The sequence below is a fragment of the Talpa occidentalis genome, unplaced genomic scaffold (genome assembly GCF_014898055.3).
Source record: "Talpa occidentalis isolate TD23 unplaced genomic scaffold, MPIMG_talOcc4v2.1 talOcc4.2, whole genome shotgun sequence".
In the NCBI taxonomy this organism is placed as follows: Eukaryota; Metazoa; Chordata; class Mammalia; order Eulipotyphla; family Talpidae; genus Talpa; species Talpa occidentalis.
The window spans coordinates 7,384,487-7,399,174 of record NW_023602073.1 but is presented as its reverse complement, the minus strand read 5'-3'; the positions used below and the strand labels follow the sequence as shown (position 1 = coordinate 7,399,174).

The following is a 14,688-nucleotide window of genomic DNA, read 5'->3' as shown; positions in this document are numbered from 1 at the left end:
TGATTATGCACGTCAAGAAGTCTTGCTGTGGAAGGAAGACTGTTACTAATAAACAGATGATTTAGTGCAAACAGTGTCATCAAAGAAAGGATTTTTAAGACAACATATTCTTTGGGATCATTTTATCATTTTGTAGAATAAAACATAGATCCTCGGCACTTTTAATTTATCTGACACATTTTCATTTGTTTTTTTTTTTTTTGTGTGTGTGTGTGTATGACATACAATATTGTTATATATGAATTTTTTACCACTGTGTCAAGAATTGTAAGGTCATTGCATTGATAGCATTGCAATTCAACCAGTGCAAGAAAAGAGACATATTGGAAAGGAAGCATCAATCTTGGTGATTGTGTTCCTATACATTGACAACTTTTTTCTTTTATTGAACAAATTCAACATATTCAAAAAAACAGCTGATGGCTTTGGGCACTAGGGTTGCTTGGTAAATAATGGTTGAAACCTCAAGGTCAGACTTTCATTATCTGTGGTGAAGCATTTTGAAATTCAACAAATTCTAAGACTTATTTTTTAGTATAAAATTATTACTATGTAATGAATATGTAGTATAACTTTGTTCATCTTTTCTTTCCACTTTATCTCCTAGAAATTCATTTATAATTTTAAAAGTTATTTATATTCACATTAGACATTTAAAATTATATGGTTTATGTAATACTGTATTAACTTTACAAACTAAATTTATTTTCTGGGATGTTTCCACTAACAGACATCTATAAGAAGGATGAATTATAAAACTAGATTCTAGAACTTTCTGATAGTCATGCCAATCTACTAACTTGAAGAAGTCATCCAGGGAAACTAATGGCATTTCGGGTGCGTTCTCTAATTCAATTAGAAGATCATCTTGCCTAGGGCCTCCCTGGTGGCGCAGGGGTTAAAGACAGTGCTATGAAGCTATAGCTGCCACTGCAGCACGAGTTCGATCCCCAGCCAGGGAGCAACTCACATGGCACAGCAGACCTTTCCTGCCTCACCTGCTGCTCCCCTCAACAATGTATTTCAATAGATCCTCCTGTTCCGTTCCCCACTCTCTCTGGTGAATCCTCTCGCCCCCTACACCTCTGGGTTACACCCCAATTCTTGTATGCATAAATAAATAGATCTTTTTTTAAAAAAAGGTCATCTTGCCTAACTCCAACATATGAGCCAGGCATGAATCCCAGAACACACACACACACACACACACACAAACAATTTTAACACCCAGAATCCATCACAGTATATAAACAATTAGAGTTTTACTTTATTTTAGAATAAGTTTACAGTTGAAAAAAAGATATTTACTAAAGCCACAACATTATTCATTAGGACAAAACTTTTATAGCAAAACCTTGATAAAGAGCATTAATAATTTTATATGGATAGAGAAGATATTTAAAAAACGGAAATGATGTATTCCAAAGGCTGTAAGAGGCACGATCTATATGCTTGTATTGGGCCTGCAAGCATGATACTAAAATTCATTACATGTCATCCAAGAAGTTGCAGACTTTTCAGCACTATGTACTTCAAGATACAAAGGAATATCATAGTTATCATATGCTGGAAAAGCATGTACTATTAATACTACAAAAATAGGAGCAGCAAGCCTAACCAACAAATAGTTCCGTAGGTTTTACAGGACATAATACATCTATGGCTTTTCATGTTCATTTTTGAGACTGATAAGCAAGTCCAGCAAGTGATTTAGAAGAAAGTAACCTAAATTAAAATGTTAAAAATGTCATGTACAAGGCATCCGATATTTAACAGGTTCAAAACTGGAAAACACAAATTGAGTGTGATGTGAGTACTCTACAGCAAAGAAACCAAACAAAAAACTGCTTCCACCAATCTTTTGGCATGAAAACCTTTACACAATAAAGTAAGTTTTCCAAGTGACATGGTGGAAAAATTTTTACGATAAGTCATTAGAATTTAGATTTTTAGTAACTGCAGTGTATAGGACCAAGAAACTTAACACGATGCTTAGTATGTAATTTTCTTGTATTTTTTAAAAACATGGATTGGAATATTCATGTATTCATGCTGCCAGTAGATCCATGCTGATGAACACGTGGGAAAAGGTGAACACGTGGGAAAAATAAGGAAGAAAATCATATCGTGTGCTTTTCAGAGCATACTACTACAGCGATATCACATTGAAGTTTCCTAAAAGGTAAAAATGCACATCTTAGATTCTCAAAGGTTTTGTTTTTCACTAGTCGTTAAACATAAATATAAAAGCGAATGAGCGGCTAAACCTAAGTGTAAAGGTGAATCATGCGATATTTTTACCTATCAGTGCTGTTAATGATACGCGGGAACAGCATTCTTGTTCCCCCTTTCAATGTAGAACGCTCACGAGTCGTCAAGTGGGGCTTGACTCACACACAAAAGCAAATCATGAGGAAATGTTAAACTGCAAAATGCCCACGAAAGCATGCCAGAAATGATGCTGTTTCTATAATTGTTGGAGGCCAAAATGAAAGCAGTAGGTGTTCCTGCAACTTCTAGGTCTTTAATGCTGCTTTTTTTTTTTTTTTGCAAGTATGGGAAAAGGGGAGAGTCGGGTCAGGGGGTTCAGTCTCTCTGGAGCTTAGGCCATAATTTCAGCAGGTTCTGTGACCAGCTTCGAGCCATCCCACGATGTCTTGAACTGCTCCGGAACAGGAAATTCCCTCTGCAAAAAGCAAGAACAGTCACTTAAACCAAGGCTTCCTTCTGGAAGCAGAGGGAAGGCTGACTATGTCACATGATGAACAGAGACATCTTATGGAACCCAAATTTGCGTCATGGAGAGGTCCTCGGTGTCACATGTCACATGCAGACTTGCAGGGTCACGTCTCAGTTCTCAGGCTGAGCCAGCCTCATCACTACGGGGGGGGAACTTACTGACATCCAGGGTGTGTGTGAACTCAGTAAATCACCTACAACAACTCTGAGAGCTCAGTATTCCTGAGATGCCATCTACAGGAAGTGGAGGCTGGCAAGATAAGCAACCAGCCCAAGATGGTATCACCAATAAGCAGTGCAGCCAGAGTCCACACCTAGGGATATTTGTGGGCACACACAAACACAGTGGTTTCTTAACACTGTGGCTTCTTTGTTTCATCCTAAGACTTTCTACGGCAGATTTCACTCAAGGAGAATTCATCACTCATTATAGAAAGACCCTTCCCTTTTTTTTAAGATTTATTTATCTATGCACACAAGAACTGGGGTGTAAGCCAGAGGTGCGGGGGTGGGGGTGAGAGGATTCACCAGAGACAGAGTGGGGAGCAGAACAGGCAGACTGACTGAAATACACTGCTGAGGGGAGCAGCGGGTGAGTCAGGAGAGGTCTGCTGTGCTATGTGGGTAGCTCCCTGGCCAGGGATTGAACTTGTGCTGCAGTGGCTGCAGATAGCTTCATAGTGCTGCATACCACCAGGGAGGCCCTGGGTAGAAAGACTTTCTCTTCATGTTATGTGACTTCTCTGTGATGAAATAGAAAAATGTGCTTTGGGTTGTGTACCAATTGGTTATCCTTCCTCCAGCTAAATTCTTCCCATTGGGAAATAAATGCACATGTACCACACACATGCACTATATACCACAAGCACACTTCCTGTGCACATACATGTATATGCAAAGAAAAATGCAGAATGGTCAAAATGAAAGGCGCTTGGGATCTCTCCAAACTGATTCTCCGATCACTTCTTAAGAAGAATAAATAAAGGAAGGGAACAGTTCCCTTGGCCCCTGGTACTGTGGCCCCGTGGACTTCCTGTATACACAGTACTGTTAAACCCCAAGTGTCTGCTAAGCTGCAGCCTGGGCTTATCCATTGGTGAGATGTGATGTTTCAATGGAACATGTACATCTTCCTAGATGTGTGGTCCTACTGTTTCTTTGGAAGAAGCCATTATCTTAAAGGGAAGGCTCTTTCTTTTTTTTTAAAGAAAGATTTATTTATATATACAAGAGTTGGGGTGTAGGCCATAGGTGTGGGGGGGGAGGGTGAGCAAACTCTCCAGAGACAGAGTGGGGAGCAGAACAGTCAGATTGACTGAAATACACTGCTGAGGGGAGCAGTGGGGCACCACTGGAGAGGTCTGCTGCACCATGTGGGTCAGCTCCCTGGTCGGGGATCGAATTCACACTGCAGTGGGCAACAGCTTCACAGTGCTGAGACTTAACCCCTTGTGCCACCAGGGATGCCCGGGAAGGCTCTTTCTATAATGAGTGATGAATTCTTGAGTGAAACCTGCCGTGCAGTCTTAGGATGAAGCAAAGAAGCCACAGTCTTAAGAAACCACTGTGTTTGCGTGTGCACCCGCCAACACCCTTCTGGGGTCCTTGGGACCTTGATGAATAAATAAGGCTGGGTGTTTGCTCTCAATGTAAAGAATACTCCAGAGCCAAGACACCTCTTTCATAGTTGCTGCATTATAGTCTTCCCAAATCTTGTCTGGGAGTGATGTGATAGTAAGATGATGACAGAGCTTCTCTGTGAGACTGTTTTCCCTCCTGTGAATTATTCTACCAATGAAGCTGATAGGGTGGTTGCTGCTAAATCAATGTCTAAGAATGGTAATAATAAGAAGGCTCAAGAAAAATTCTTTCTTGCCTTTGAAAAGGTACTTACATAATCACCATCCTGAGGGATAAGTATATTCATTTCAGATGACTTGGCACTCACAATCTCACAGTCTAGTGCATCTTCACTGAGGTATATGTGGCAACCTTCTGTCTTATTAATAGAAATTGTTGGCACTCTCCCCATTACCTGAAATAAAGAAAAAAAAGCGGGACCTCAACAAAGAAACAGGGTTACAATGTCCCCAAAAAAGCACATTCCATGGGAATAACCAAGCTTTAGGGGTAGCTGGGAGGAGGTAGGGGTGCTGGAGAGGCACCGTCTCAGGCTCACCAGGTAGGTGTCATTTGGGGACATGAATGAAAGGGCCACACAAGGAGATTCTCAAACATCAGGGTCTCTTTCCTGAGACAAATAAAGGGATTAATTAGAAAACAGCAGCTAAATGTTCAGAAAAAGTCTCAAGGCTGTTAGTGGATTTGAAACATATATTTGATTTCATGATAAAAGAAACAAGATGCGTTACTTTTATTTGCTTAAAAGTTCAGTTTTGAGGAATCGTGATGCAATTGGGATGAAAACAAATACTGTCATAAATAAATATTGTCATTTAGGAGCAAATAACTTTTTCTGTAATGAAAATTTTTCCTAAATCTTAGTAAAAGTAAGAAATGCTGTGATTCTTTTCACCTAAATTCTTCGCTAGATAAAAATCTCTCTGCCTGAATGTGAAGCTTATTAAACAAAAGAATGAATGTCTAGGTATTTTGAAGTGTATTAATTTCAGGAGCCAAAACTGGAGACTTGGTTGAGGTCACCTGTTGTATAGGTAAATAGCACCATACATGGGTGGAAGCGATTCTTTGTATTATTTACAAATATCTAAGTGCTGTAAAAATTCTGATCAGTTTTAAATTTCTTTTGGAGCAGGTTTCAAACACCCCCATGTCTATAGGGGCACCCTGTCTCCCCCAGGACTATATTACAATTCTATAATTCGCCTTCTTGTAATGGCAATTGAAGTGATAAAGACATCTCTTCTTTCACCCTGAAGAAAAGGCCTGATTGCTAACTAAAGGAGCAACTCCAATCGATGGTGCAGGTGATAGAAAGAATTCCTTAGGGGAGTCTGGCCAGATAACTGTATTTCTGTTTTCCCCTCTCTCCCTGGAAACTGGACACTAGTTGTAATGAGCCCCAGTGGAAAAAAAAGGCAGAGGTAGTTCAAGGTCAGGTAAGAACAGAGCCTGGCCATAAATAAAATAAAATAAAGATAATGCATGTAACTATATTTCAAGAGTGCCAGCAGTAATGTTTTGGCCATCTCTAGATCTGCTTATTTTATAATAACAAAGAGCATTTGCATAGAGAATAGCACTCAATGAATGCCAGACAAATAAAGGGAAAAGACTAAATTATCAGTCTTAGGTGATTTGTTTGTGAGACACAGTAGGGCCACATGAGGCGATCACATTAGACCAGTACATGTTATTTGCATTTATATATTGCTATATTATGCTAAAACTGCTGAATTACCCTGTGTATCTGAATATCTGAAAAAGCAATAGCAGAATTAATAAAAAAACAGCCCTTCTTTGGAGAAGTGTCTATCAGATCATCTGCCCATTTTTAAATTAGATTGTTGGTATTTTTTATTGTTGAGCTTTAAGAGTTTTTTCCATATATTTTGGGTGTTAACCCCTGTCAAATGGATGGCATGCAGATACCTTCTCCCATTTTTGTTTTGATGCAAGTTTCTTTCCCTGTGCATAAGCTTTTTAGTTTGATATAGTCCCATTTGCTTATTTTTGCTTTTGTTTCCCTTGCCAGAACACTTACAGATGGCTAACAGGTGCATGAAAGAATGTTCATTATCTCTTATTATCAGAGAAATGCAAATCAAAACAACAATGAGATATCACCTCACGCCTGTGAGGATGGCTATTATCTAAAAGACAAGAAAGAACAAGTGTGAGCGAGGATGTGGATAGACGGGAACCCCTTACACCCTTGCTGGTGGGAATGTAAAATGATGCAGCCATTATAGAAAGCATAATGGAGATTCCTTCAAAAACTAAAAATTGAATCGCCATATAATTTAGTCATTCCAATTCTGTGTTTTTACCTGAAAAATACAAAAACACTAACTTGAAAACATATATGCACCCCCATGTTCACTACAGCAAAATGCACAGTAGCCAGAGTTAGAAACAAACTAAGTGCTCACTGGTAGACGAATGGATAAGGCAGATGTGGTGGAATCTATGGAATGGAATACTATTCAGCTATAAAAAAGATGAAACTCCGCCATTTGCAATAACATGGATGAACCTACAGAAAACGAAGGTGACTGATGTAAGTCATACAGAGAAAGACAAACGCCATATAACTTCACTCATCTGTGGCATATAGAAAAAAACAAATAGATGAAAAAAATAAAAATTTAGCTTTTGAACTGTAAGACCAATTAGTGGTTACCAGTGGCTATCGTTCCTGGTACAAGGGAAAACGAGGCAATACCCTCGTTGTGGTGAGCTATGGATTAGTACTTTTTGCAGTAAATTTCAAGTAGTATGTGCACATGGCGATTCTCAACAACGAACACCTGAAACTTATGTTATAATGCAATGTTATGCCGATTAAATAATAGTAAGAGAGAGAGAGAAATAGACTAGGATCAGAAGTTTTACCAAAAAATCACCATGATCTGGTAAGAATTGTCATTTCTATAGTGTTTTGGTGAAGACTGCCTTAGAATCAATTGCATACATGCCTTTTCCCCCAGTCGTCTGTGAACACTTTGAGAACAGAGATCATTTCTGATAAGAATAAGAGGACCATGAGTGACAGGTAACTGTGACCTTCAGTCTGGTGCTCTAGCATTTAAATTGCCTCTGTATTAATTGTAATTATTTCTCTATATCTTGTATTTCTCTATATTTTAGTCTTTCTCACATACTTTGTATTATTTTGCTATACTTGTTTCTCAAAAATAGAATTATTGCACCAAATCATATGAACTTCAGTTCATGCCTCTTTCTCCTTTCAATTTTTTAAATAGCATCATTGAGAAAATCTATAAACTTAAAGCTCACCTGTTTTAAATGTTCAATTTGATGATATATATTTAGTTCATTTCCAGTCATGCAACTACCCCTTCAGTTCAGTTTTATTTTATTTTTAAAAAAGATTTGTTATTTATGCATACAAGAACTGGGGTGTAAGCTAGAGGTGTGAGTGGGGTGAGGGAATTCACAGCGACAGAGTGGGGAGCAGAACAGGCAGACTGACTGAAATACACTGCTGAGGGGAGCAGCAGGTGAGACAGGAGAGGTCTGCTGCGCTTTGTGTGTAGCTCCCTGGCTGGGGATGGAACTCATGTTGCAGTGGCTGGCGATAGGTTGATAGAGTTGAGATTTAACTCCTGCACCACTATCAAGCTATCACCAGCCACTGCCTCATGAGTTCGATCCCTGGCCAGGGAGCTAACCCACAGTAAACAGCAGACACTTTTCCTGTCTCACCCACTGCTCCCCTCAGCAGTATATTTCAGTCAATCCATCAAGCCTATGGTTACTGTTCTGCTCCCCACTCTGTCGCTGGTGAATCCTCTCACCCCCTGTGCCCACACCTCTGGCCTACACCCCAGCTCTTGTATGCATAAATAAAAATAAAGCTTTAAAAAAAGCTGACTCAATGACTATCAGATATAGATAGATATATCTCTGTATATATGTATGTGTGTGTATTTAGAAAAATGAAATCATGCTTTTCATAATGGTATAGTGTTCGTTCTTCTTAACAAGACGTGGACATATTTCTAGGTACCATTTAAAATGACTACACAGCATTCCAATGTATGAAATTCATAAGTTAAAAATTTTAAAGTAGACATATCTTGTCTCTTATGATTTTATAAATTATAATTCCTTCAATTACTTTTCAATTTAGAATTTTTTTCTCCCCCATAAATATGATTATTATTTTGAAGTGTTTTCTTCTACTTTCTTGTAGTTTCATTTTTTATATTTAGTTCATTTGGTTTTAAAATTTTGAATGTAATGCAATTATACATTCAAAATATTGGTAATTCTATAGATACGATTGCATCATTGCTACCCAACCCCATTTCTGTAGAATAAACAAAAACCTGAAATAAATTCTCTAAAATTAAAAGAGGCTGAGTTAGGTTAAATTATTTCCAGGATTCCTTTTAAGTGTAACACAAAGTGAATGCATGATAGTTGCAAATTATATACTCTTACCTCTTGCCATAAAGTACTATTTCTAGGTTTTTTGTTTAAAAAATAATGTGGGGGCCTCCTTGGTGGCGCAAGGGGTTAAGCACCACACTATGAAGCAATCAGCAGCTTCTGCAGCACGAGTTCGATCCCCAGCCAGCCAGGGAACAACCCACATGGCGAGGCAGACCTCTCCTGTCTCGCCCGCTGCTCCCCTTAGCAGTGTATTTCAGTAGATCTGCCTGTTCTGCTCCCCACTCTGTCTCTGGTTGGTGGATCCTCTTACTGCCCGCACCTCTGGCCTGTACCCCTTTTCTTATATGCATAAATGAATAACTCTTTAAAAAATAATAATAATGTGGAATGCGAGGAAGTCTGGCTCTTTACACAAAAACTCCCACCATCCAGAACAGTTCACTGTGGCCTCATCATAAGGTTTCTGTGAACCACACCTGTCCTTCATGAATTGAATTTTTTTCTGGTAATGAATAATTTCCTTAATATTTTCACTCATTATATTTTGGAAAGCAGTGTTTTGAAGTGCATTAATGTGATCATTAGAAATACAAAATTGGGAGTTAGCATGGCCAGAATGTAAGTCCAAAGAGGGCAAGGATTTTTGTCTTATTTGATTACTCTTGTTTGTAATGCCGACAACAGTAACTGGCATGTCAGACAGAGTCAAAAAATATTTGGCAGACAAATGAAGAGATGAATGCTAAATGCTAGATGGTCATGGGCAAAAAACCTCATATTTCAGAACCTAGAATCTAAAAATTAATTATGTTGTTTTCCCTGTTAACAAGGTGAAGGTAACAATCTGGTATAGGTTGGGATTACTTGGTGAGTTCTTCTAAATGATTTTCTATTAAGGAATGGGATTTATGAAAAGTGGAAGCAGAATGATCAGGAGAAGGGGATTGATGGAACCAGAATGTGAAAGACACAATTCTATCTGTAACTGTATCTATGTGCCAAGCATACTTAGAATTTGGGCTGGAGAGGACTTAAAATCCTCCAATTAACAATGTGTTTTAGAGTAGAGACACGGTAGTCAGAGTTGAGTGTCCCAGTGCACACAGCGGTGAGAGCAGAGCTAGCGAAGATGTGCGGGTCCCATGGTGCACAGTTCAGGGCTCTTTCTACTAAATGGAAATAAGCAAAACCAACTTCTTAAATAAATGGCAGTTACCGAAACGTAAAATATGCAAGTGAATATCCTCTAATTAAAAGAGGCAGTGGTGAAAAGGCCCAGTAAGACAAAAGTGGGCTTTTATAGAGAAAAGTCTATGAAATCAGAGTCCAATTTTAATAACCATTATTAGGAGACATTCTGTAATCAAGGGTAATTAACAAAATGAAAAGAATATAATCAAAGAGCGTGGACAGAGCTGGCCAAAGGTAAGAAGCCCTTTTAGCTTTTGTGTATTGTAAAGTCTCATTTGGCTAAGTCAAATTGTCTAAAGGAATGAAGATATTCTTGTTTGGAAAATTCAATTCCAATCCTAATTTCCCGGTTGTTTTACTGATGATTTTACTGACTTCAGAAAACATTTCCCCTTTTCTACCTCCTTACCCAGAAAAATTTTTTCCTGGAGGGGAATTCTCTCTGGCATGGTATTATTATGCTGGAGAATCTTGTACTATTCTTGTTCATTCATTTGCAGATTTTCTCCAATCAACAAACATTTATTCTTGACAAATACCCTGTGCAAGTACTGTACAAGTTTCTGAGACTCTAAAGATTAATTAGTTCTTGAAATAGTGATGGTAACCCACTCCAGACAAAAGATAGCTAAGACACCAAGGACTACAAATCACATAATGTAATCACACCACCGAAGGGAGGGTTGTTGGGAACTGAGGGTGGAGTTAAGCAGCCAGGTTTGGTGTATAACCAGACATGTGGGCCTTGGGGCTCTCTTGGTTTTTCACCACTCAGCATGCAATCGGGGTTCCAGCTCAGCGGAACTGGTAGGATGCATTCACCAATTTATCTCTGTCTCTTTCTCCCTGAGTTATTCCTTTCTTCATTTCCCCTTTTTGTGTGTGCCTGTGGTGGAGTCTCACTATAAATCCCTTTTAAGCATGCGGGTGAGGACCCACAGTCAGGCACCCATTTCACATTGGGGTTCCCTGTAACATTATAATAGACTGAAAAGGAGGAATTAATTCTCAGGTAATCTAGGGAATCAGAGAGGAGGTGATGACAGAGGTGTGTCTAGAGGGAAGGGAATTTAGGGAGACCCCATTCCGGAAGGGTAGATAGTTTGGCAAAGCCACAGAGGGGGCAGAGCATGGTTCACAGGGCCACGTACCTGCATTTGAATATCCTTGGAGTTGATCACTTCCACAATACCCACCACATTGTCAAACACAAGTGCAAACTTCTTACAATTATCTAGGGGGAAAAAAAAAACAAGCCCCTAAATATACAGAATGTCTGCCCAAGAAAATGCATCAAAGCAACCTCAGAGTCATAATTCTGCCCTACCTATTGTAATGGAATTTATTTTCCCTTTTATCTGTAGAGTAGACTTGTTGCATTGGAAAATGTAAGCCACTTGTTTCAGTTCGGTCTCTGCAATCACAAGGTCGTTCCTGTCCTCTTGATATTCCTAAAATCAAAACATGGGCAAATGTTAAATATAAGGATTTAGAGATGCAGGGCACGGAGGACTCTGAATCTATTACCTGCCGAAATTTCTAGGGAGTTCAGCTTTTCAATAGGTCCCTGCCTTTAGAACCGTTTGCTACAGACTAAACCACAGCTCTTAATTTGTCACCATAACTCTGGGAAAACATGGAACCACTGCCAGAAAGGGGCCTGGGAGTCAGTTTGCAACCAGCCAGAACCAGGCAGCGGGCTAGTGGGATGGGAGAGCTTTTGGTTGAATCTGGATGCTGAGTCTGGCCCAGATACTACAGCACAAGTGGCTGAGTCAAATTGGGCAAATCAGCCTGTGAATTCACCCCAGTTCCTACATGCCTCTGTACTTGGAGACCATGACAACAATTCAGGGACTTTGGTCCTCCCTCTGCAGGAAAGTCCCCTAGATTGTCCGGGGCACCATCTTGCATTGCAAGTGTCTTTGTCCTAGTCACACGGTGGTGGGGGAGGGTTGGTTCTGGTAGCACTTCCCTCAGTGGGATGGAGGAAACACCTACAGCAGATCAGAATGAGGTACCGATGAAAAATTTATGGAAAACCCAGTTAGATTCACTGAGTAGAAAGATGTTGCAGGGGCTGAGGGTAGTGGGGTGGGGAGTGAGTGTCTAAGAGGCACAGAGTTGCAGTTTTACAGTTAATTCTTTCTGTGGCTGGATGGGGGTGAAGGCTGCTCCATAGTGGGATAGTCCACACAGAAACATCAACTCCAAAGAGCACCTGCACCCCTATGTTTATAGCAGCACTGTTTACAATAGCTAAGCTTTGGAAACAGCCCAAATGCCCAAAAATAGATGACTGGATCAAGAAGATGTAGTCCATATACACCATGGAATATTACTCAGCATTCAAAAAAGATAAACACATGCCATTTGCAGCAACATGGATGGAGCTGGAAGGGATCATGCTCAGCGAAATAAGCCAGAAAGAAAAAGAAAAATACCGGATGGTCTCACTCATAGCAGGAATCTAGAAAACTTAAATAAGGGACCAGGAAAAAGAATAACTATAAGAAAGTAAAAATCAAAAATCAACAAACAACTATGAACCAGAGACACTTTATGAGGGGAGGGGGGCAGGGGGGAGGGGTTGGGGTCAAAATAAAGGGGTTGCAATTGTTTGGGGAATATAAAAATAAAATTAAAAAAAAAAAAGCCACATGGCACCTAAATGTTGAGACGGCAACTCTGTTATTGTGTGTATTCTACCACAATTCAAAGAAACAATTTAACAAAGTTCAAGAAGAGAATGTATGAGAAATGAGGAAAAACAAAGAATGCTCATGGAGCATTTAGAAATGCCCTGATTTCAGTCCAGCTGTGTGAAGGTTGCCAGCCATCCCACTTTTGGGAATCTGCCCAAAGGACACAAAAACACTCATTTGCAAGGAAACCGGCACGCCTATGGTTACTTCAGCACTATTCACAATAACAAGAAAAGGACACAACCTAAATGCCCTGAAACAGACAAATGGATCAAGAAGATGTGGTCTATGTGCACAATGGAATACTACTCAGCAATCAAAAAAGATAAACTCAGGCCAACTGTGGCAACATGAATGGAGCTGGAAGGGATTATATGAAGCAAAACAAATCAAAAGGAACAAGATAAATATTGGATGGCTCCACCTATAGGGGGAATATAGGGGACCCAAACAAAGGGTCAGGAAAAAGACAAAATTTGCAAGCTAACCATAAATTTGAGGCAAGCAACAAGGGTGGGGGAGAGGGGTCAAAACAGGGGAAGGAAGAGCATAAGGGACTGTAGTGATGGATCACCATGCTGTGGTGGTGGGAGAAACACAGGGACTACATCGGAGGGGAGAAATCAAGCACTATTCAAAAATTAATGATGCAAGAAAATAAAAATAAATTTAAAAAATAGGAATGCCCCAGTTTCTATTTTACTCAGTGACTTTTCCTCTGTCATCTTACTTAGGGATCCCTGAGGCCCTGGGAAACAGCTAAGCCATTGGGCCTTTCATTGGATCATGTCAGGAATGAGGGTTAAAGGGCTTCACTCACTACTCTCCATTTCTTTCCTTCCAACTCCAACACCGGAGCATGTTTCTGAGGCGCCTGAGAGTGGGGTGGGGTGGGGCCTGGAGTGTGGCTTTTGGATGGAGATGTAGTCTGTCCGCCTTGCGCCCGCAGACTGGGATTCTTGTGTGTCTTCTGGTCATCTGTGACGTGTCGGAGTCCTGGGGCAGGGAGATAACACACAGACACTTGTTTTTATTTCATCCTTAATGTCTTAGAGCAACACAATGTAAATAGCATAGAGCGTTCTGGTGTGCTATTTTCAGAATAGCCTAGTGTTTTCTCAAGGTTCATGGGCTGAGTCTGAGTCCTATGTAAGTTGAGTTAATAGAAGCACTGGAATTATTTTTCCATTCAAAGAACCTCTTTTTTAAGGGGCTAAGATGATAGACAAACATTTTGCAAAAAGCAAATCATCAAAAGGCTCACATGACTGACTTCTCTTATGGCTAAATCATTCCCCAGGTATTGCCTAAAAGGTTAGGGCATTTCCATAAGTGCATATCTGAGTATGGGCTCGACTTTAAGGTGATGAGTCCATTCCCTTACTTTATAGATGAACTAATGCTGCATCAAGAAGGCAGAAAAAATGGACAATTTCGAATGCTTAGTTCCTAGACCAGGACACAGGGAAATTTATATCATAATTCTTATTAATTGTGCAAAGCAAAAATATATTCATACAAATTTTCTGCCACCAGACTTTATTGTTTAGAATGTATGTGTTTCTGATTCCAATATACATTAAAAATTATTTTAAAAAACAATTTATTTATGCATACAAGAGCTGGGGTATAGGCCACAGGTATGTGTGTTTGTTGGGGGGTAAGTTGAGAGGATTTGCCAGAGACAGAGTGGGGAGCAGAACAGGCAGATCTAGTGAAATACACTGCTGAGGGGAGCAGCGGGCGAGATAGGAGAGGTCTGCTGCACCATGTGGGTCACCTCCCTGGCCGGGGATCAAACTCATGCTGCAGAGGCTGCAGATAGCTTCATACTTCTGAGACCTAACACTTTGCACCACCAGGGAGGCCCCCAATATATTTAAAATGTATGATTTTCTTTTACTTAACTTTTTGCCCTGAGGACACAGGTAACTCAATGCTGTAATTCTTGGACAAGCGGGCATATGAATTGAGGACAGAGGGGCTATTT

The 14,688-nt window shown here is 39.9% G+C and overlaps 1 protein-coding gene across 4 annotated transcripts in view; it reads right to left on the bottom strand.

The window, feature by feature from the left end:
• Positions 1–1,210: 1,210 nt before the first annotated feature.
• CAP2 (cyclase associated actin cytoskeleton regulatory protein 2) overlaps positions 1,211–14,688 on the bottom strand; it is a 154,780-nt gene continuing 141,302 nt past the window's right edge. For all 4 annotated transcript variants that reach the window (XM_054698331.1, XM_054698330.1, XM_037518905.2 and 1 more), the window contains exons 9-13: positions 13,519–13,694; positions 11,321–11,444; positions 11,145–11,227; positions 4,634–4,774; positions 1,211–2,686 (exon numbers count right to left, since the gene is read on the bottom strand). In XM_054698331.1, the coding sequence (XP_054554306.1) occupies positions 2,603–2,686; positions 4,634–4,774; positions 11,145–11,227; positions 11,321–11,444; positions 13,519–13,694 (608 nt within the window). In that variant the 3' untranslated portion in view covers positions 1,211–2,602. The remainder of the gene's footprint in view (positions 2,687–4,633; positions 4,775–11,144; positions 11,228–11,320; positions 11,445–13,518; positions 13,695–14,688) is intronic.